Genomic DNA, 17248 nt, shown 5'->3' with positions numbered 1-17248 from the left:
TATGTGTATCTAATGCTCGCCAATCTTATTAAATACTATGGGAATGAGAAATTTGACTTTTCAAGTTAGTAAAGTTTAGAAGTGATAAATATTACTCCCTCCCTCCCATATTATTTTTTTTCCATTTTGACTTTCGTTACTGTTTGTGGTAAGCGATTGACTACTAATTTATGTCTAATTTATAAGATCAAACAGAGTCATGAGTGATTTTGTTAAATTTATATTTTTGAATACTTTAATATAATGAAATTTTTATATTTAATACTAATACGGTATTAAAGATATTAACAATAAAAAATATGTATTGGCAAATGTGTCAAATACAAAGAGGAAACGTTTTTAGGGTCGGAGGAGTATCGGATTTAAATATTTTTATGAGTGATTTATTTAAACTCTTTAATCATTATTTATTATTTTTGATATTTACACGCATTAAAACATCTAATAGGATTTAGGATTTGTATACACGAAATAAGAAAATATATGTGTACGTGACACAAATGAATTGGCGCGTCTAAAAATGACACTTGAAGCAAGAATTCACTATTCATATTCGAGCTACAACGAGCTTGTCTACAGGATATTACAGTTATCAATTCTTCTTTACCAAGCAAAAATTTCATGTCTTAACGCAAAAAGAAATTATTAGAGTCCATATCACTTGCATAATTACACATACTTGAAAGAAGTCTAACTTACTGCCAGACTCTTGAACACACAAAACAGTAAATATACAAAAATAGAAGTAATTAAGTAATTACTTCTGCATTACAATGTAAGTAATCAGTTCAACTAGGTGATCAAGTTGAACAAAGTTGTAGCCAATAAGGCAGTCGGATCTCCCAAAAGAATGGCCACCACTGCTGTCATAAAAACTTTCACAATCTTCCAGTATTTCCTACTTCTGGAGCTACCTCCGTTTGATCTACGTGCAACACGAAGATCCGAATTCTTCAATAACAAAGAACTCTCATCCTTGCGATCTTCAGTTTTCCAACTTTCTTGCATCATTTCTTTAATACAATAAACATGAAAATGGTACTGGTCGCACTTGGACTTGTACGACCAACCCCCCTCAGATGTTCCTTTTAGGCTTCTACTTTTGCACCAGATGCACTTAGACGTTAGCTTCTCGATCAACCTAAATTTCATACCATTGATGACCATTTTGTTCTGGAGCTCAAGACAGCACGGGTGCAAATCCAAATCCTTATCTTCACAGTGATAAACAAAACCATTAATATCTTTCCCGCATGCATTACAAAATGTCCCGCACTCCTTGCACTTTTTCTTGTCACATCGTCCAAAGGGCTGATAGAAAAACTCGAAGGTACAGTCTGGATAGAAATCATGAGTAGCGGTTTCAGATCTAAATTTGCACTTCTCATGGAGAACATAGTCGCAGTCATTTGATTCACATCTGTATCTTGGTCCGAATCCTTTTTCTTTACATCCGTCACAATTGAAGGGCTTCTTAAAGTTTCGTAGCACAAGTTCATGCTCCGGATGGCAAGTATCATACACCTTAATGTCTTCCATGTCTTTAAAAACCTGCAAGTACAATATAAGTTAATTATCATATAAAACAAAAAAGACCCTACATGTGCTGCAAATCTATATGGCAATTTACTATGATCAACAATAGAAAGAAAAATTGATGTGTATTGCAAAGTTAAATAATCATACAGGAGTCTAAATGCTGGCTATATAATTTGGAGTACCTGTAGAGCTAATGATGATGATAAGTAGGAAATATAGACAAAGATTTGATAAGAGGCTGCAGACAGTTTCTCTCAATATATAGGGGATTTTAGATTCTCAGTAGCTACAAATGAAACTGCCTCGAAAGTTCACGGTCTCCTAAGTCTAGTGTTTGGAGCAGCAAAGTAACAACTAACTAAGCAAGTCAACTGAATAGGTCTCCAAAAAGGAAACGTGATAGATTTTGTGGGGTCTTCAGTGGTACTTTATAATCATAAACTTCCTCCAAGTGCACTGTAATCAAAGATGATCTTTCCAGACTCCGTGATCACGGCCAGCTATAAATGCAGAGCGGGTGTGCAAGTGGTGCCACCACACAGTCCTAAAATAAGAGAGACACATTTTTCTATACACAGGTGTGTGTATACATATATATACTAAAATATGATTAAGAATGTTTAGTAAAAAAATATAATTTTTTTAATATTAAAAATTTGTAAATGAAAAATAATTGAAAAATATTATACATTTAAATAATTTTAAATTATTATCTTGAATAAATCATATTACTTCTAAAAATACTAATATAAAAATTATTTAAAATTGAAAATTGCATTTTAAATCACCATTAATGCTCTAGTTTGACAAGGTAAACTACTACTTTTAATGAAAAAATTATAGTTAACTAATATAATTATATATACTTATTTTCTATTGGTGACAATATATACATTATTATGTCATTCAAATAATGATTCAAATTTTAGGTATATTATTCATCTTAAATATATCCATTTTTAATGTATATATTATATGAAACAAGTCAATTTTATATCAAATTAATTAAATAATGGGTTTAGAAGATCTAAATTACAAATTTATGTATAAATTAGCTTTTATTTGACTATCTTTTTTGTTTATCAATATTATAGCTTACTTTTTTATAAAATATATATCATAAGTCACATGTATAACTTATCTCTTTAAGATAAATATTTAACTTCTAAAATATAGTATAACATATTAAAAATTACATGTATAACTGTTTTTTAGTTATTTTTTATTATGTAATAAAATTACTTTTTGTACTTTAATTATTATATTTTGTTTATAAACTTTAGTTTTTATTATTTTATGTAATTTTTTTTTTAAAATTTAGTAGGGCACTTTTTTAGATTTTGAAAATGATAAATGTATATTCCTTTTAGTTTCCACACTTGTCTTTGTCATTGACAATTGATGGATCGACCAAGTAAATGCAAAGATGTTATGCTTAATAATGATGAATGAAACACCAGATAGATGGAGATTGATTAAACGAATTTGCAGGGAATTTGTTTGGAAGCTGGTGACATATTTAAGGGGGAGGAATTTAATTTGTTTAAGTTATGTTTGCAAAGTGTGGACGTACATAAAGATGTAACAAGGAAAGTACCTCAACTTTTTAAAATTGAGCTTTTTCTTGTGAACACAATCAGAGTTATAAATTAAATGCAATGCTTAAAAATCAGACTGCGGCAACAATGTGATGAATTGTACTCACACTACTCTCTTGACTCGGGTCTTGTTTGGTTTATAGCTAGTCTGTAGTTCTTACCAGGAAGAGCACTAAGCTACTAACTAGTAACCACAATACTAATATTCTCCGTATAGATATAATTTTATATAAAACTATTGTTATTTGAAGATTCTATTAACACAATCTTTATCCGATGTGGGAGATTACTGTAAGACAGTAGATTTATGATAACACAAGGCATTTAATCTATAATTGTGCACAAGAAACAGCTTGAGACATTAGATGTTTATTAATAACAAAGCTGAGCGCGCGTTGCTTTCCAATGGGTTCGTTATGGCTTGATATTTTGACAGATTATTGTAGTTAAATTCCTCTCTCAAAGTAAATCATGGAAGTATCTTGCAGGTCACCAAAACTAAACCATTGGGAACATTAAAATAGCTATGAATAATAGTTGGGATCCAACAGTCAAGATCTTAATTTATGAGGTTTAAATCGTGGCCTATTTATCATAATTTGGAACCCCTATATTATTTTATTCTGTTTGATAATTTGACAAGTTGATTGAAATTTTTTTTAAAAATATTTCGTGGTGAAGAACAGTTCCAGTTACTGAAAAAAATTAAACTATGTTTTAGTGGGGTGAGCCCGTTCTAAGCGGTAGTGCAACACTTGGGCGACTCTTGAAGACCCCAATAGCAAGTTATTGTGATGAGCCTTCCCCCTTAAAAAATTAATTTAATATCGTGTGAGCCAATGACCCACATATCAGATATTAAACTGATAAGAACAGATACTACACTTGATCTTAGCCAAAATGCCGAGAAAGGTATGCCTTAAACAGTAGTTATGACTCCTGAATCAGGGCCGTCTCCAGGATTTCGAAGGTCCTAGTATTTTGGAACCAAAATCTAAAATTATACTAATTTATTGGGTTATTATCTTTTTTTATTGTATTGAATGGGCCTAAAGTTAAAGTACTATCCAGATTTCTAAACTTGTGTATACGGGAGAAGAATATATATTATTTTAAAAATTTTATTGAATATAATTAATAATTAATAATTATAAATATTAATACTACATGTATGTATATATATTGGAGGCCCCTGTATAATTGAAGGCCCTAAGCAAATAAATGGGGAAACTCCCCGTAAAGCCGGCTCTGTCCTGAATATTACAGTCATAACTACAATGATGTTTTTTTTTTCTTACGGTTATTGTAGGGGTGCACATTAGCGTTGCAGGTGAATCAAGTATTCAACAAGAAAAGAATATGAAATGAAGAATTTGCCTTATAATTTATAATTTAGTGTGGTTATGTCTAGAACATTTTCAAGATCTATTTAGGATCTTAGAGATACACAAAAAAATAGTAAATTTTTTGATATTTTGAAAATGCATCGGTTTATATTTTCTCAAAACTATCTCAATCTTGTGCATGAATGAAAATTAGAACAATCATTATTTTAACAAGAAAATTGAACGAATATGATAGACACAAGTTTATTTGGAAATCATCTTTCACGAGTTGTATGTTTTTTCATTTTAATTGAATTTAACCGAATTAACTTCAATATGTTCAATTAATGCTGCCGGATAATATTTTCGATTACTATATTATATATAGTTTGATTGATATCTTAATTAATTAGTTCTGAATCTTGACTTTTACGACCATAACTACAAGAAAATCCTATTTGTTTACTACTAATGCAAGGGTGCAGATTGGGATTATATTTAGTCATGGTTTACCTAAATTTTAAATAAAGTTTTTTATTACTTAGAAGTTATAAGTATTTAAGCGAGTAGCATGGTTGGAGACAGAGATGCACAAAATGCCCATCGGACTGGGCTTTATTTGGGCCTTAAAAGATCCGATTTTTTTGAAATGGGACCAGACTTTTTTTAAAATTAAGCACTATTACAACCTCTCGAAGACATATATACAGAACCTTCTTTTGAGGCACATGATTGTCTTGTAGCCCTATATATGCCCAGTAATGTTGATAATAACTCAACAGCCCCATTATCATATATTCACATGGGAACTAAAGGATTGGACATACAAAGAAAAAATAAGATATCCCAGCATTTCTAAACATAGTAAGAGAGAGTACTTGGAGGATAACAGAATATGTATCAAGATATTTCAAATTTATCGTAATCATTTATCAAGATTTAACTGTATGTGACAAACTTATAGACAAATGGATGATAGGGAAATGCTCTCAAAATGTGTAAACGCTATAGATTGCAATATAATAGCTAAAAACAATATACAAATTGTAATTAGACAATTAGAAAACAAAAAATTACATTTTCTTATCTTTCAAATAGTAGAAAATTTTGAACTTGAATTGTAGGGCTTTTTCCCTTGTTTAGAGGGAGACCCTTCCAGAAATTCTCGATGGAAACAAGGCAAAGCCAAGACCAAGGAGGGGGTTTGGAAATAGTTTTCAACCAGCAATTGACGCGCCTCGGTTAGTACCTCACTAGCTGCGTCATTGCCCCAAGCGCAAAGATACCTTTTAACAGCGTTCTTGTTCCTATTTTAAAATATAGCTTCCTAATTGTGTTCAATGAAAGAGCGATGTGGTACAATTGTTCGACTATGTGCCTACTAAAATATCAAACGCTGGGGTGTTTTGAACATTTCCTCAGCTTTGTGTCACGCTACTTTCCTGAATTTTAATCTTATTTTTAAGGAAAAAAATTACTTCATCGAAGATTTTTACATATTTTTTACATATTAATCACTCTCCGCTGTCTAGTTTTATCGAACTGCATCCAAGCTATTTTAATCTGTTAATTAATGCTTTTTTTAAAATTTCAAGTGATAAATAAATTTTGACCTGTTCTCATTGACTTAACCAAGTGACTTTGGGTTAAAAGCAAGCAAATTCTAAAAAACTCACCCTAGTGAAATCATCTATAACAATATACAATTTCACAAATTTAGGACTTGACTTGTAGTTAGCCAATCAAAAGGAAGACCCCTCCAAAAATAGGCGTATGCCACCTTGAGTGACGAGCCCACGGTATTCTTTAGTAAAAGGCGAAAGAATAGTTCGCTTTGTGCTCATCACATGGCTGCGTGGTTTTAGAAGCCTGGGGCAGTTCTTTTTTATACTTCTGCTAGACGATGTCTCAGTAGTTGTTTTCGATGTGGGTCATAACAGCAACATGGAGTAGATCAAGTGCCGCTCACTTGCACTTCGTGGTATTGTCTTTGGTCCGATTTTACCGATTTACATAACTACGCTGCGTATCATGCTCATATGAGATTTACTTTGATATTTATATTGAAATTCTTAGTATTGCTCTTACCCAACATCTTGGCAATAATAGGAAGACATTTTTTTAATGCTGTATTTTTTTCTTTCTGCCAAGTTTTGTACTGTATTTGACATATAAATGTTGTCACCTCTTTTTTTTTGCTAAACTTACAATTACCAACAATATTTTAACTTTCTAAGTATCTTGATACACATATCAGGTAGGTATATATACTATCTACAACTTATAACAACGTAAAGCACAGGTATCATGGCAGTTGCAAGTATAAACTCATAATAACTAGTAGATATAATGGAGTAGAAAAACGCCAACTTATGAACACCAGAGCTACTGACATCAAGTTCCACTGTCTGATTAATATACTAGTGTTTAGGATACTAAAACAGAAGCATATACCTTATTCATTCAGTTGACCTTGCATGCATTGTTCGTATCAAGCGCAAGAATACTTGGTGATAGAAACGGTGGACTAAGATCATGAAATTGAAGCCTCAGCATACCATGTGCCTTGCCTTGACAGTTCAAACTTCTGAAAGTTTTATAATCATTAATCTTAAAGATATGATTTGAGATCAAGAAAACGCTTTGCGGTTTTAAATTAAATGTGTTAAGTTTGCCAGAAGGATCGGACTAGCTTTTTTACTTTCATCATATAGGTTTTTGCCCGAGGCAGAGGTTTCATTCCTTCAGAAAAAACAAGGCTAGCCTTGTAAAGAATAACATTTTTCAAAATTTTCTTTTTCTAAATTAAAATTTTAGTTATATATTTTTATTCACAAAAATAAAAAATTAAAAATTATTCTAACTATGCGGTCAAAGCACTTAGAAGTGTGTGCACAAAAGTCAAACGTCATATAATAAAAAACAGAGGAGTATTAATAGTTGAAACCAAATGTGTTATCTCTGCTTCGAGTGATTTGTCTGAGTTTCCTGTTGTTGTCTTGAAGAGATTGTATTTACCCTGTACTGCATTGAACATATGTAACTTTATGATGTTTAGTTAGACATATGCAGAGAGATTTTCAGTTACATGTAGTATTACAGGAAATATGATACTCAGATAAATTGTAAACACATAGCAAACAAGACATAAACAGCTTTAAAATAGAGAAGATGAAAGATTTTCATTAATATAGAAACAGAGTACATGATGATTTCGATTCCAACAATTTAAACCCTAATCATAACTACTCTAGTTTCTGCTTCTTCTATGCTTCAATCATCCCCGCCCTGCGTTGGTACGCTCTGGACATGGAGTGTGCAAGAGAAATGATTATCTCTTGCAGTTCCAGTGCAGCAAGGCGTTCCTGCTCAGCCTCCAAATCACATCTCTCCTGCTCGAGCGAGACCTCACCCTCGAAACATAGAAAATTTATTTGATCGTCCCAAGAGAGTTCGTCAAAAACTTCAAGGGGAACATTAAAAAGACTGCAAACTATCCCTCTCATGCGGACACGAAGCCCAAAAGGGTCATTGTAGACCTTGTTATCAGCCAAATGAAGGGCTGGTAGATAAACGCCATTGTTTAGCTTGTAGAATACAGGAACAACCATTGGGGAGATTTGAACAAGATGAGGGTTTGGAGTTAGGATGTTTGTTGAGGAAAAAAAATAGTGATGAATAATGAATAGAGAAGGATTTGAATTTATAGAGGGAGAAAAGAAACCGAAGAGACACTTGAGTTGCCCGATAAAAAGTGTTTTAACCACACACACTACGCGTAACTAAGTAGTTCAAAAGTGACTTAACTTTCTAGTTTGACTATTCCTCATGCAAGTACTCAAGAACACTTACACAAAAGGTTTAACTATTCCTCATGCAAGTACTCAAGAACACTTACACAAAAGGTAACCCTTCCTAGCAGTAAAAGATATTCCACTAGCTCACTAATCAAATCAAATACTCCGTACCGAGAAAGATTTATTTTGAATAAATTCAAAAACACATAATTAGCACACAGTCAAATAAATTCAACTATTATCAGTATTCTCAAAACATCACATATAATATACTAGTCTACTTACATTAGACTAACATATTCCACATTTGATCAAAAATATGCACATAAGCACGTAAATGTGTCAATAAGTCTGAGTAATTATAGACAAAGTATGTCAAAAGTATTTTGCTGAACATAATTTATGAATTAAATTATTCCAATTTTTCATAATTTTTGCTTCTTTGGATCTTTTATTTATTAACTTCATATATTTAGGATATGAATTAATAAGTATACAGTTTACTTAGAATTTTGAAAAATTCCAAGTTAAAATATGTATCGAGAAGTCTGGGTATTTATAGAAAAAGTAAATGACTTGTCGAGAACTCAAAAATAGACGTTTGGAGTTTGTCTATCGAGAAGTCATTTTAAGAAATGAAGCACATAACGAGAAATTATTTTAAATTACTCTTTTAGAGAACTCAAAATTGACTTATCGAAATATCAAATAAATACTCAGTTTGTCCAAAAAGTGGCCTGAATTAATTCCAACTTTTATTTGAATAAATACAAAATAAAATTGGAATAAATTTTCCAAGAGTATTTTACCAAAATAATTTATTAATTTAAATTATCTCAGTTCTGAGTTATTGATAAGTCAAAAATTGTACTTGTAGAGAACTCTGTGAATACTACTAGAGAGCTCTACAAGGACTTATCGATAAGTCATTTTTAAGCCTATCGAGAAGTCACTCGAGAAGTCAGTAAATTGACTTATCGAGTGACTTATCGAGGACTCACTCGAGAAGTCCTAAAATGGCTTGTCGAGAGGTCAATTTTGACTTATCGAGAACTCAGTTTTCTCTATACTTTTGGTTTTTGTAATTCTGCCTTGTGTTAATTTTACATATTAAGAATGTAAATTAACAACTGAGTAGCTTACTTAGAATTTGAAAAATTCTAAGTTGAATTTGAATTTGATTAACAAATATGCACAGATTTTTGAAATATTTATAATTCATATTTCAGTTAATTTCCAATTGAATTAAATTAATTTTGATTTACTAGAGATTAATCTGCTGCAAAACATTAGTTGAGTTCTTGCCATAGGATGAAGAATTAAGCATTCCAATTTCACCTACAAGTCTAGTGAAAGTTGCTTCATCCAAAGGTTTAGTAAAAATGTCAGCTAATTGTTTTTCTGTTGGTACAAAAATGAGCTCAATGGTACCATTTGTAGCATATTATGTGATGAAATGATACCTCACATCAATGTGCTTTGTCCTAGAATGATTAACTGGATTTGCTACTATAGATATAGCACTAATATTGTCATACATAATAGGAATTTTGTGTAACACTAGGCCATAATCCATTAGTTGATTTCTAATCCAAATCACTTGAGCACAACAACTCCTGCAGCTATGTATTCTGCTTCAGCTGTAGAAGTTGATACATATTGTTGTTTCCTGCTATACCAAGATACAAGTCTTTGTCCAAGAAATTGATAGCTTTCACTAGTACTCTTTCTGTCAACCCTGCATCCCGCAAAATCTGCATCCATGTAACCAACAGCTTCAAAACCAGTTCCCTTAGGATACCATAATCCCAAGTTTGGAGTTCCCTTCAAGTATCTGAAAATCCTCTTTATAGCCATCAAATGTGATTCTTTTGGATTAGCTAGAAATCTTGCACATAGACATGTTGCAAACATGATGTCTGGTCCACTTGCTGTTAAATAAAGCAATGATCCAATCATCCCTCTATAGCTTGAGAAATCTACACTCTTGCCCTTTTTATCTTCATCCAACTTTGTTGCAGTAGACATAGATATAGATGCAGGTGAACAATCAACCATTCCAAACTTTTTCAATAGATCCTTGACATATTTAGTTTGGTTGATGAAGATACCATCACTTCTTTGACTGACTTGAATTCCAAGGAAGTAACTCAGTTCCCCCATCATATCCATTTCATATTCACTTTGCATAAGCTTGGAGAATCTTTGGCAAAGCTTCTCATTAGTAGAACCAAAGATGAAATCATCCACATAAATCTGAACTAGGATCATATCTTCACCATGTTTCTTATAGAAGAGAGTCTTGTCTATGGTACCTCTAGTAAAACCATGCTTCAGTAGAAAATCTGATAGCGTGTCATACCAAGCTCTAGGTGCATGTTTTAGTCCATAGAGAGCCTTGAGTAATTTGTACACAGAATTTGGAAATTCTGGATCTTCAAAGCCAGGTGGCTGCTGCGCATAAACTTCTTCTTCTAGCTCACCATTTAGAAAGGCACTCTTGACATCCATTTGATACATTTTAAAGTTTGAATGTGCAGCAAATGCTAGAAAAATTCTTATTACTTCAAGTCTTGCAATTGGAGCAAAATTCTCATCATAATCAATTCCTTCCTCTTGTGAGTAGCCTTTTGTAACCAACCTTGCTTTGTTCCTGGTAACTACACCATTTTCATCCATCTTGTTCCTGAACACCCATTTTGTTCCAATAATGCTCCTATTCTTTGGTGCAGGTACTAACTTCCAAACTTTGCTTCTTTCAAACTAATTCAGCTCTTCCTGCATGACAGATATCCAATCAGGATCCATCAAGGCTTCATCAATTTTCTTTGGCTCTACTTGAGATAGAAAACAAGCATGTATGCACTCATTAGCAGTTGCACTTCTAGTACTCACTCCAGCAGTAGGATCACCAATAATTGCTTCTCTAGTGTGACTTCTATCCCACTTCCTTGTATGAGTTTGTTGACTTGTGCCTTCAGCATCTACTTCATTGTTGGTATGACCGTTAGTTCTTCTTCTCTTTCTCCCCCTGAGTTTGTGCAATCAAATTCAGGTGTTTGAGATGAGCTTCCATTTTCATGATTTTCATGTTTAGTAGTCTCTTCATTTAATATCTGTTGTGCATCAACTTCATCTTCCCCATCAGAATCACTATCAACGTTGAGGTTTTCAAATGCAAGGACTTCAGCTTCATTATCATCAAGGCATTCCAAGCCTGGACACTTGTCATCATCAAAGGTCACATCTGTGCTCTCCATAATCTTTTTTTGATCAATCACATAAACTTTGTAGGTTGTTCTTTCCAGTGAATATCCCAGAAAAATTGCTTCAAAAACCTTTGAGTCAAATTTTCCCACATATTCAGAGTTGTCTTTTAAAATGTAACACTTGCTTACAAACACATGAAGATGCTTCACAGTAGGCTTTCTTTTAGACATGATTGAGTAAGGTGACTTGCCATGTGCCTTGTTAATGAGATTTCTGTTCTGAGTGTAACATGCAGTGTTAACAGCTTCTTCCCAGAAACTTGTTGGCAACTTGGCATCTTGCAGCATTGTCCTAACAGCTTCAACTAATGTTCTGTTCTTTCTCTCAACTACTCCATTTTGTTGAAGTGTTCTGGCAGTTGAGAATTCTTGAACAATGCCTTTATTCTTGCAGAATTCACTCAAGATAGCATTTATGAATTTTGTTCCATTATCACTTCTCAATCTTTTTACACAGTTGTAGTCTTCAGCCTGATTTTCTATCTTCTTGATGTGCTCAATTATGATGTGTGGAGTTTCATCTTTAGAGTACATGAACTCTACCCAAGTGTATCTTGAGAAATCATCCACCATCACAAGTGCATATTTGTTTCTTGAAATAGATAAGACATTTACTGGTCCAAACAAGTCCATATAAATTAGTTGCAAAGGAGTACTAATAGAATTCACAATTTTTGGCTTGTGACTTGATCTTTTCATTTTTCCAATCTAACAAGCTTCACAAACTTCAACTTGAACAAACTCCAGTTTAGGCATATCTCTTACCAACTCCTTTTCGACCAAGGTGTTAATTGCCTTGATATTTAAGTGAGACAGCTATTTATGCCAGAGCTTGTTTTGTTCTTCTGATGCCTTGGTGTAGAAGCAACACTCACCATCCTTATTTGTTGAATCAAAATCTGCAACAAACAAGCTTCCTTTCCTTGCTCCTTTCAAAGCAACTTCACCAGTTTTCTTGCTGATAAAAGTGCATTCTTCTTTGTTGAATAAAACTTCAAAGCCTTTGTCTGCAAATTGGCTAATACTGAGAAGATTCACTTCAAGACCAGCTACCAGTGCTACATCATCAATGACAATATTTTCGGAAACAATCTTGTCATATCCCATTGTGAATCCTTTGCTGTTGTCTCCAAAGGTCACCAATGGGCCGGCTTTCTCCTCAAACTGTGATAGCAGGGCCTTATCACCTGTCATATGTCTGGAACATCCACTGTCAATGATCCATATGACTTTCTTCACTTTGCCCTGCACACAATGAGATTTAGGTGTATTTAGTGACCCAAGAAGTGTTGGGTACTTTCTTCTTGTTAACTGATTTAGCAGAAGTAGAGTGAGTTATTTCAGATAAAATAGAGTTCAATGATTATTGTGCATTTTCCCTATCTGATGTAGTCCCAATTTTTATTTCTTTAAGGTCTATTCTCAGTCTGTGACAACTCTTCATCACTTTCAAGTTGCAAGGGATGCAGTCAAACTTGTCACAGAATGAGTAGGGATTATTTGAATCTACTTCATTGTATTTGCAAGCTCCTTCAGTTGGCTTGCTAACAACCTTTTTACAAAGGCGAGTTAGATGATTTGTAGAGCCACATTTTTCACACTTCTTTCTAGGAGCATCTGCAACATAAGCAAAATTATTGCTTTTATTTATCCTTATTTTCCCAATTCTATTTTTTTCCTTCTTTATTGCATCTTCAATCTTTATTTCTTTGATAGGAGTCTTGGTGCTTTGATTGTCCATGGGATTTTCTTCAGCCTTAGAAGATTGAGTTGAGTTTGCATTTTTCTTTTCATTATCCTCATCTGCAATTTCTTGCTTGATAATTAATTCTTCTTCACTGAAGTTTACTTCACAAGCCTTGAACACAGGTGACCCAACCTTTTTCAGCATTGCTGGAACATTTTCATTCTCTGTTGCTTTTCTTTTGTCACTTATGTTTTTCTTTTTGCTGTTCGAGGCATCATAATCAAGACCAATAGCAATGTTTGCACATGGTTTGTTTTTCTCATGGTACCGACTAACCAATTCAAATACATTCCTGAAGGACTTCAACTTTACTTCATTTTTCTCCAGTTTTTCCCTTAGCACAACCTCAATTTCATTTGCACACTTGAGCTTGTTCTTCAGATAACCGTTTTCTTGTTTCAAAGCTTCAAGCTCCACTGTCAACAATTGAGTTCCTTATTTTTCATTCTCAAGCTTCTCATTCATTTTTGTCAGTTTGCTCACTTCTTCATTTGCAGCCACCATACTTGTATGAATGTGAAACATTTCTATGCTCATCTTTTCAACAGTTTCCTTATATTGATTCACATTTAAATCAACGGTGGTAAGAGTTGGTACCTGTAATTTAGATGAGGATGATTCTCCTTGCTCCAAGGCCATTAGTGCATAGTTTCCAAGTTCTTCATCTTCATCATTTTTAGAGCCATCCCAACTTTTACCTTCTGTAATATAAGCTTTGCTTTGCTGTTTCTTCAGAAGAACTTCATGTTTTGCTTCAAGTTCAAGATAAGCTTTATCTTTCTTTGCCTTCTTGGGTTTCCTGCATTCTGTAGCAAAGTGGCCTAGTTCATCATAATTGAAACACCTTATCTTAGATCTGTCAACATATCCAGTTTTGTAGCCATTCTTGCTATCAGAATTGTACTTCCCTTTTTCTTTGCAGCTGTTGTCTTTGTTGAAAGACCGTCCTTTACTCTTGAAGTATCTTGGCTTCTTTACTCTAATGTTAGAGAATTTTCTAGCCAAATTGGCCATTGACTGATCTAGTTCATCCAGTTCTTCAAGAGAGTAGAACTCATCTTTTTCCAATTCCAGAATGACTTCTTCCTGTGAATCATTTGTTCTTTGCTCACTTGTTGAGGCAACTGGAATTGAGATCTTGGCTCATCAGTAGATATTTTGCTTTCATTGACAATTAAAGCACTTGAGCCATCCACAACATGTCCTTGACCAGATCTTAATGATTGTCTTTGAATCATCTCTAGTTCATATGTTTTGAGAATTCCATATAGAACTTCCAGTGTTATTCTGCTCAAGTCTCTCCCTTCCCTGATTGCTGAGATTTTTTGTTCCAAATGATCAGGGAGAGTAAGCAAGAACTTTAGGTTCACTTCTTCAACTTCATAGTATTTGTCATGAAGTTGCAAGTCATTTATCAACTTATTGAATCTTTCAAACACATCAGTAATGCTTTCCTTTGGCTTTGCCATAAAACCCCCATACTGTGAAATCAATATTCTTCTTTGGTTTGACCTAACTTCCTCAGTTCCCTCACAGAGTATCTCAATATTTTCCGATATTTGCTTGGTAGTATCACAGTTGACAATGTTGTTGTACATCACATTGTCAAGTGACTCAATCAATATTAATTACAAGCTACCATCCAGGGAAACTTTCTCTTTTTCAGGCTCAGTATACTCAGAAGGATCTTTTGGAGCATAATTGAAAGAGATATGTCCTAAGTCCAATCATGTATGAGGATTTAGGAATAACTTTTATATAATCTGTTTTGATTTCATTGATATTAATAAAAGACTTGTTTTGTTTTTATTGCGGGCTCTATCTATTTAAATGTTTAAATAAGATATACCACAGTTTAGAGTAAAGCTTTTTATGGATTGTGATGAGATCATAATAATGAGACCTAAAAGATGATAACTCTAAACTTAAATAGTTCCTGGTCGTAGGATTACTAACTGATAATTAATAATCCGCAAATATCGGTACATACTATGCTTGCTTCATTATGAAGGATGTCTGTTCTCATAGACATTTGTGTGGTGACACTAGAGCTAGTATGTAGGTGCTTATTATAGAATAAGTTCACTGAACATGACTCACACAGCTGAACAACTGATGGAGTTCACTCACGTGTCAGCAGTTGTTCACATAGTGATAGTTGTACAAGTATCCTTAGACTTGAGGTCATCATAGTCATCTTGTGTATATTGAACTATATTTTGGTTTAGTTCTTAGTCTCAAGGGACAATTATAAGGGCTCTACTGGGTATAGGAATTTGTACACGAAGATAGTGTATGATCAATAAAGGATCTACCCTTCCAGTGTAGGAAGAGAATGTTCAATGCTGATCCACTTATGTTAGTTCAGGAATCTCTGGCCAGAGTGAATGAAATTAGAAAGGAGTTTCTAATTTACATTAAATAGAACTAAGCATAGTGAATGGGAAAGCAAGTGATTAAATAAGATAGGCTTGACACAAGTTCCATGCCTTGTATTTAATCGTGACATTGCAGGGTAGAAGGAATTGATTGTACGGTAACTATTCACTGAATAGGTTCTTGGTATTCTAAGCAGTGAATTCGTATTATCCGGATAGTCGCGATATGCTGAGAAGTATCCCTCACGATGTAGAATAAATATGATTAATTAATTAATCATATTTAATAAATTAGAGAATTTATATAAATAATGATAAAATTGTTTTATTATTATTTATTTCTACTACCGGCTTAATATTGAACCTACAGGGTCACACCATAAAAGAGAATGATTTAATGGTGGAGGAATTAATTAATAATGGTTGATAATTATTTATTTATGAAATAAATAATTAATTGGCAAATTTAATAATTGATTAAATGAGATTTAATTGATTATAAATTAATTAAGAAAAGTTCTTAATATTATTAATTAAGAATTTAATTTTTGGAAATTAAATCAAGTGAGAGAATTATTTCTAAAGAGTTTACAAAAAGGATTAATAACTAAAAGGTGTTTTAATTATTAATGAGAATAATAAAGGGTTAATAATAATAATATTTTATGGGAAAATTTTCAGCTGAAAATTTTGCCTATAAATATACTATTATAAACCCTATTTTTGCCTCAACCAAAAAGATTTACAAAACCCTAATTATCTCAATCTCCTCCTCCTTCATTACATCGTTTTCTTGGTGGATACCGGTGGAGTGCTTCACACTTGAGGAGCAGCTGCTAAGGATCTCCGTTCATCATTTTTGGATCGCCATTAAAGACCTCCATCTTTCCATTAACGTAAAGCTTCTTAAGGTAAACATACTGAACTACAAATTAAATATTATTTTTCGCATGGATCCTACAGAGGGTTTCGTTTTTTTTTAAGATTTAAATTTACGTTTTCGTTGCGTTTATATGCTAAAAACCCTTCAATAATGAGCTGGGATAACCATGTCTCCATTTGTAGATTCCTCAACTCTAACCATAGGAATGAAGGGCCCATTCTTGAGGATCTGAATGTAGAGGGGATTAGCCATCCTGATAAACAACATCATTTTCTTTTTCCAAAGTGTGTAGTTAGCTTTGTCAAAGGTAGGAATTTTGATGCTACTGATTTTCTGTGTATTCATTCTTCCAAGATCTTGAATCTGTTTACTTTCAGATTTTGCTCTGATACCACTTGTTAGGAAATGAATAACACACAGAGGGGGGGGGGTTGAATGTGTTTTACTGTTTTTGGGCTTTTCTTGAATGTTTATGGTTGAACAAAGTAAATTAAATCTTGTAGTAAAATTTGTTCATGCAGAAATTAAGCTTGCAGAAAATAAAGAACACAAATCTTCAAAACTCACATAATTTTATATTAAAATTAAGACTGTTTTGCTACAAAATTTCTAGGCTCTTTGTTGATAAAGAGCTTAGCTTCTCCTTGAGAGTGTTACAAGAAATTTGATCTAAATTGTTACAACTGACTAAAGGACCAGTGTTAACTTTATA

General features: G+C 33.1%; 1 protein-coding gene, 2 non-coding genes and 1 pseudogene across 3 annotated transcripts; all 4 read right to left on the bottom strand.

Annotated features, from left to right (window-relative positions):
• Positions 1 to 563: 563 nt before the first annotated feature.
• On the bottom strand, positions 564 to 1758 carry LOC141705853 (uncharacterized). The gene is made up of 2 exons (XM_074508728.1): positions 1722 to 1758; positions 564 to 1551 (listed from the first exon to the last, which is right to left on the bottom strand). The coding sequence occupies exon 2, from the start codon at positions 1537 to 1539 to the stop codon at positions 793 to 795; it is 747 nt and encodes a 248-aa protein (XP_074364829.1). The 5' UTR covers positions 1540 to 1551; positions 1722 to 1758; the 3' UTR covers positions 564 to 792.
• Positions 1759 to 3857: 2099 nt separating this feature from the next.
• On the bottom strand, positions 3858 to 4053 carry LOC141709155 (U2 spliceosomal RNA). The gene has a single exon (XR_012569746.1). It is a non-coding gene; the product is annotated as a U2 spliceosomal RNA (small nuclear RNA).
• A 1532-nt stretch (positions 4054 to 5585) lies between these two features.
• LOC141709615 (U4 spliceosomal RNA) lies at positions 5586 to 5746 on the bottom strand (annotated as a pseudogene).
• Positions 5747 to 6198: 452 nt separating this feature from the next.
• On the bottom strand, positions 6199 to 6315 carry LOC141709959 (U5 spliceosomal RNA). Its single transcript, XR_012570507.1, has one exon. It is a non-coding gene; the product is annotated as a U5 spliceosomal RNA (small nuclear RNA).
• Positions 6316 to 17248: the final 10933 nt, after the last annotated feature.

The sequence above is a fragment of the Apium graveolens genome, chromosome 2 (genome assembly GCF_009905375.1).
Source record: "Apium graveolens cultivar Ventura chromosome 2, ASM990537v1, whole genome shotgun sequence".
Lineage (NCBI taxonomy): Eukaryota > Viridiplantae > Streptophyta > Magnoliopsida > Apiales > Apiaceae > Apium > Apium graveolens.
This window is presented reverse-complemented; position numbering and strand designations above follow the sequence as displayed.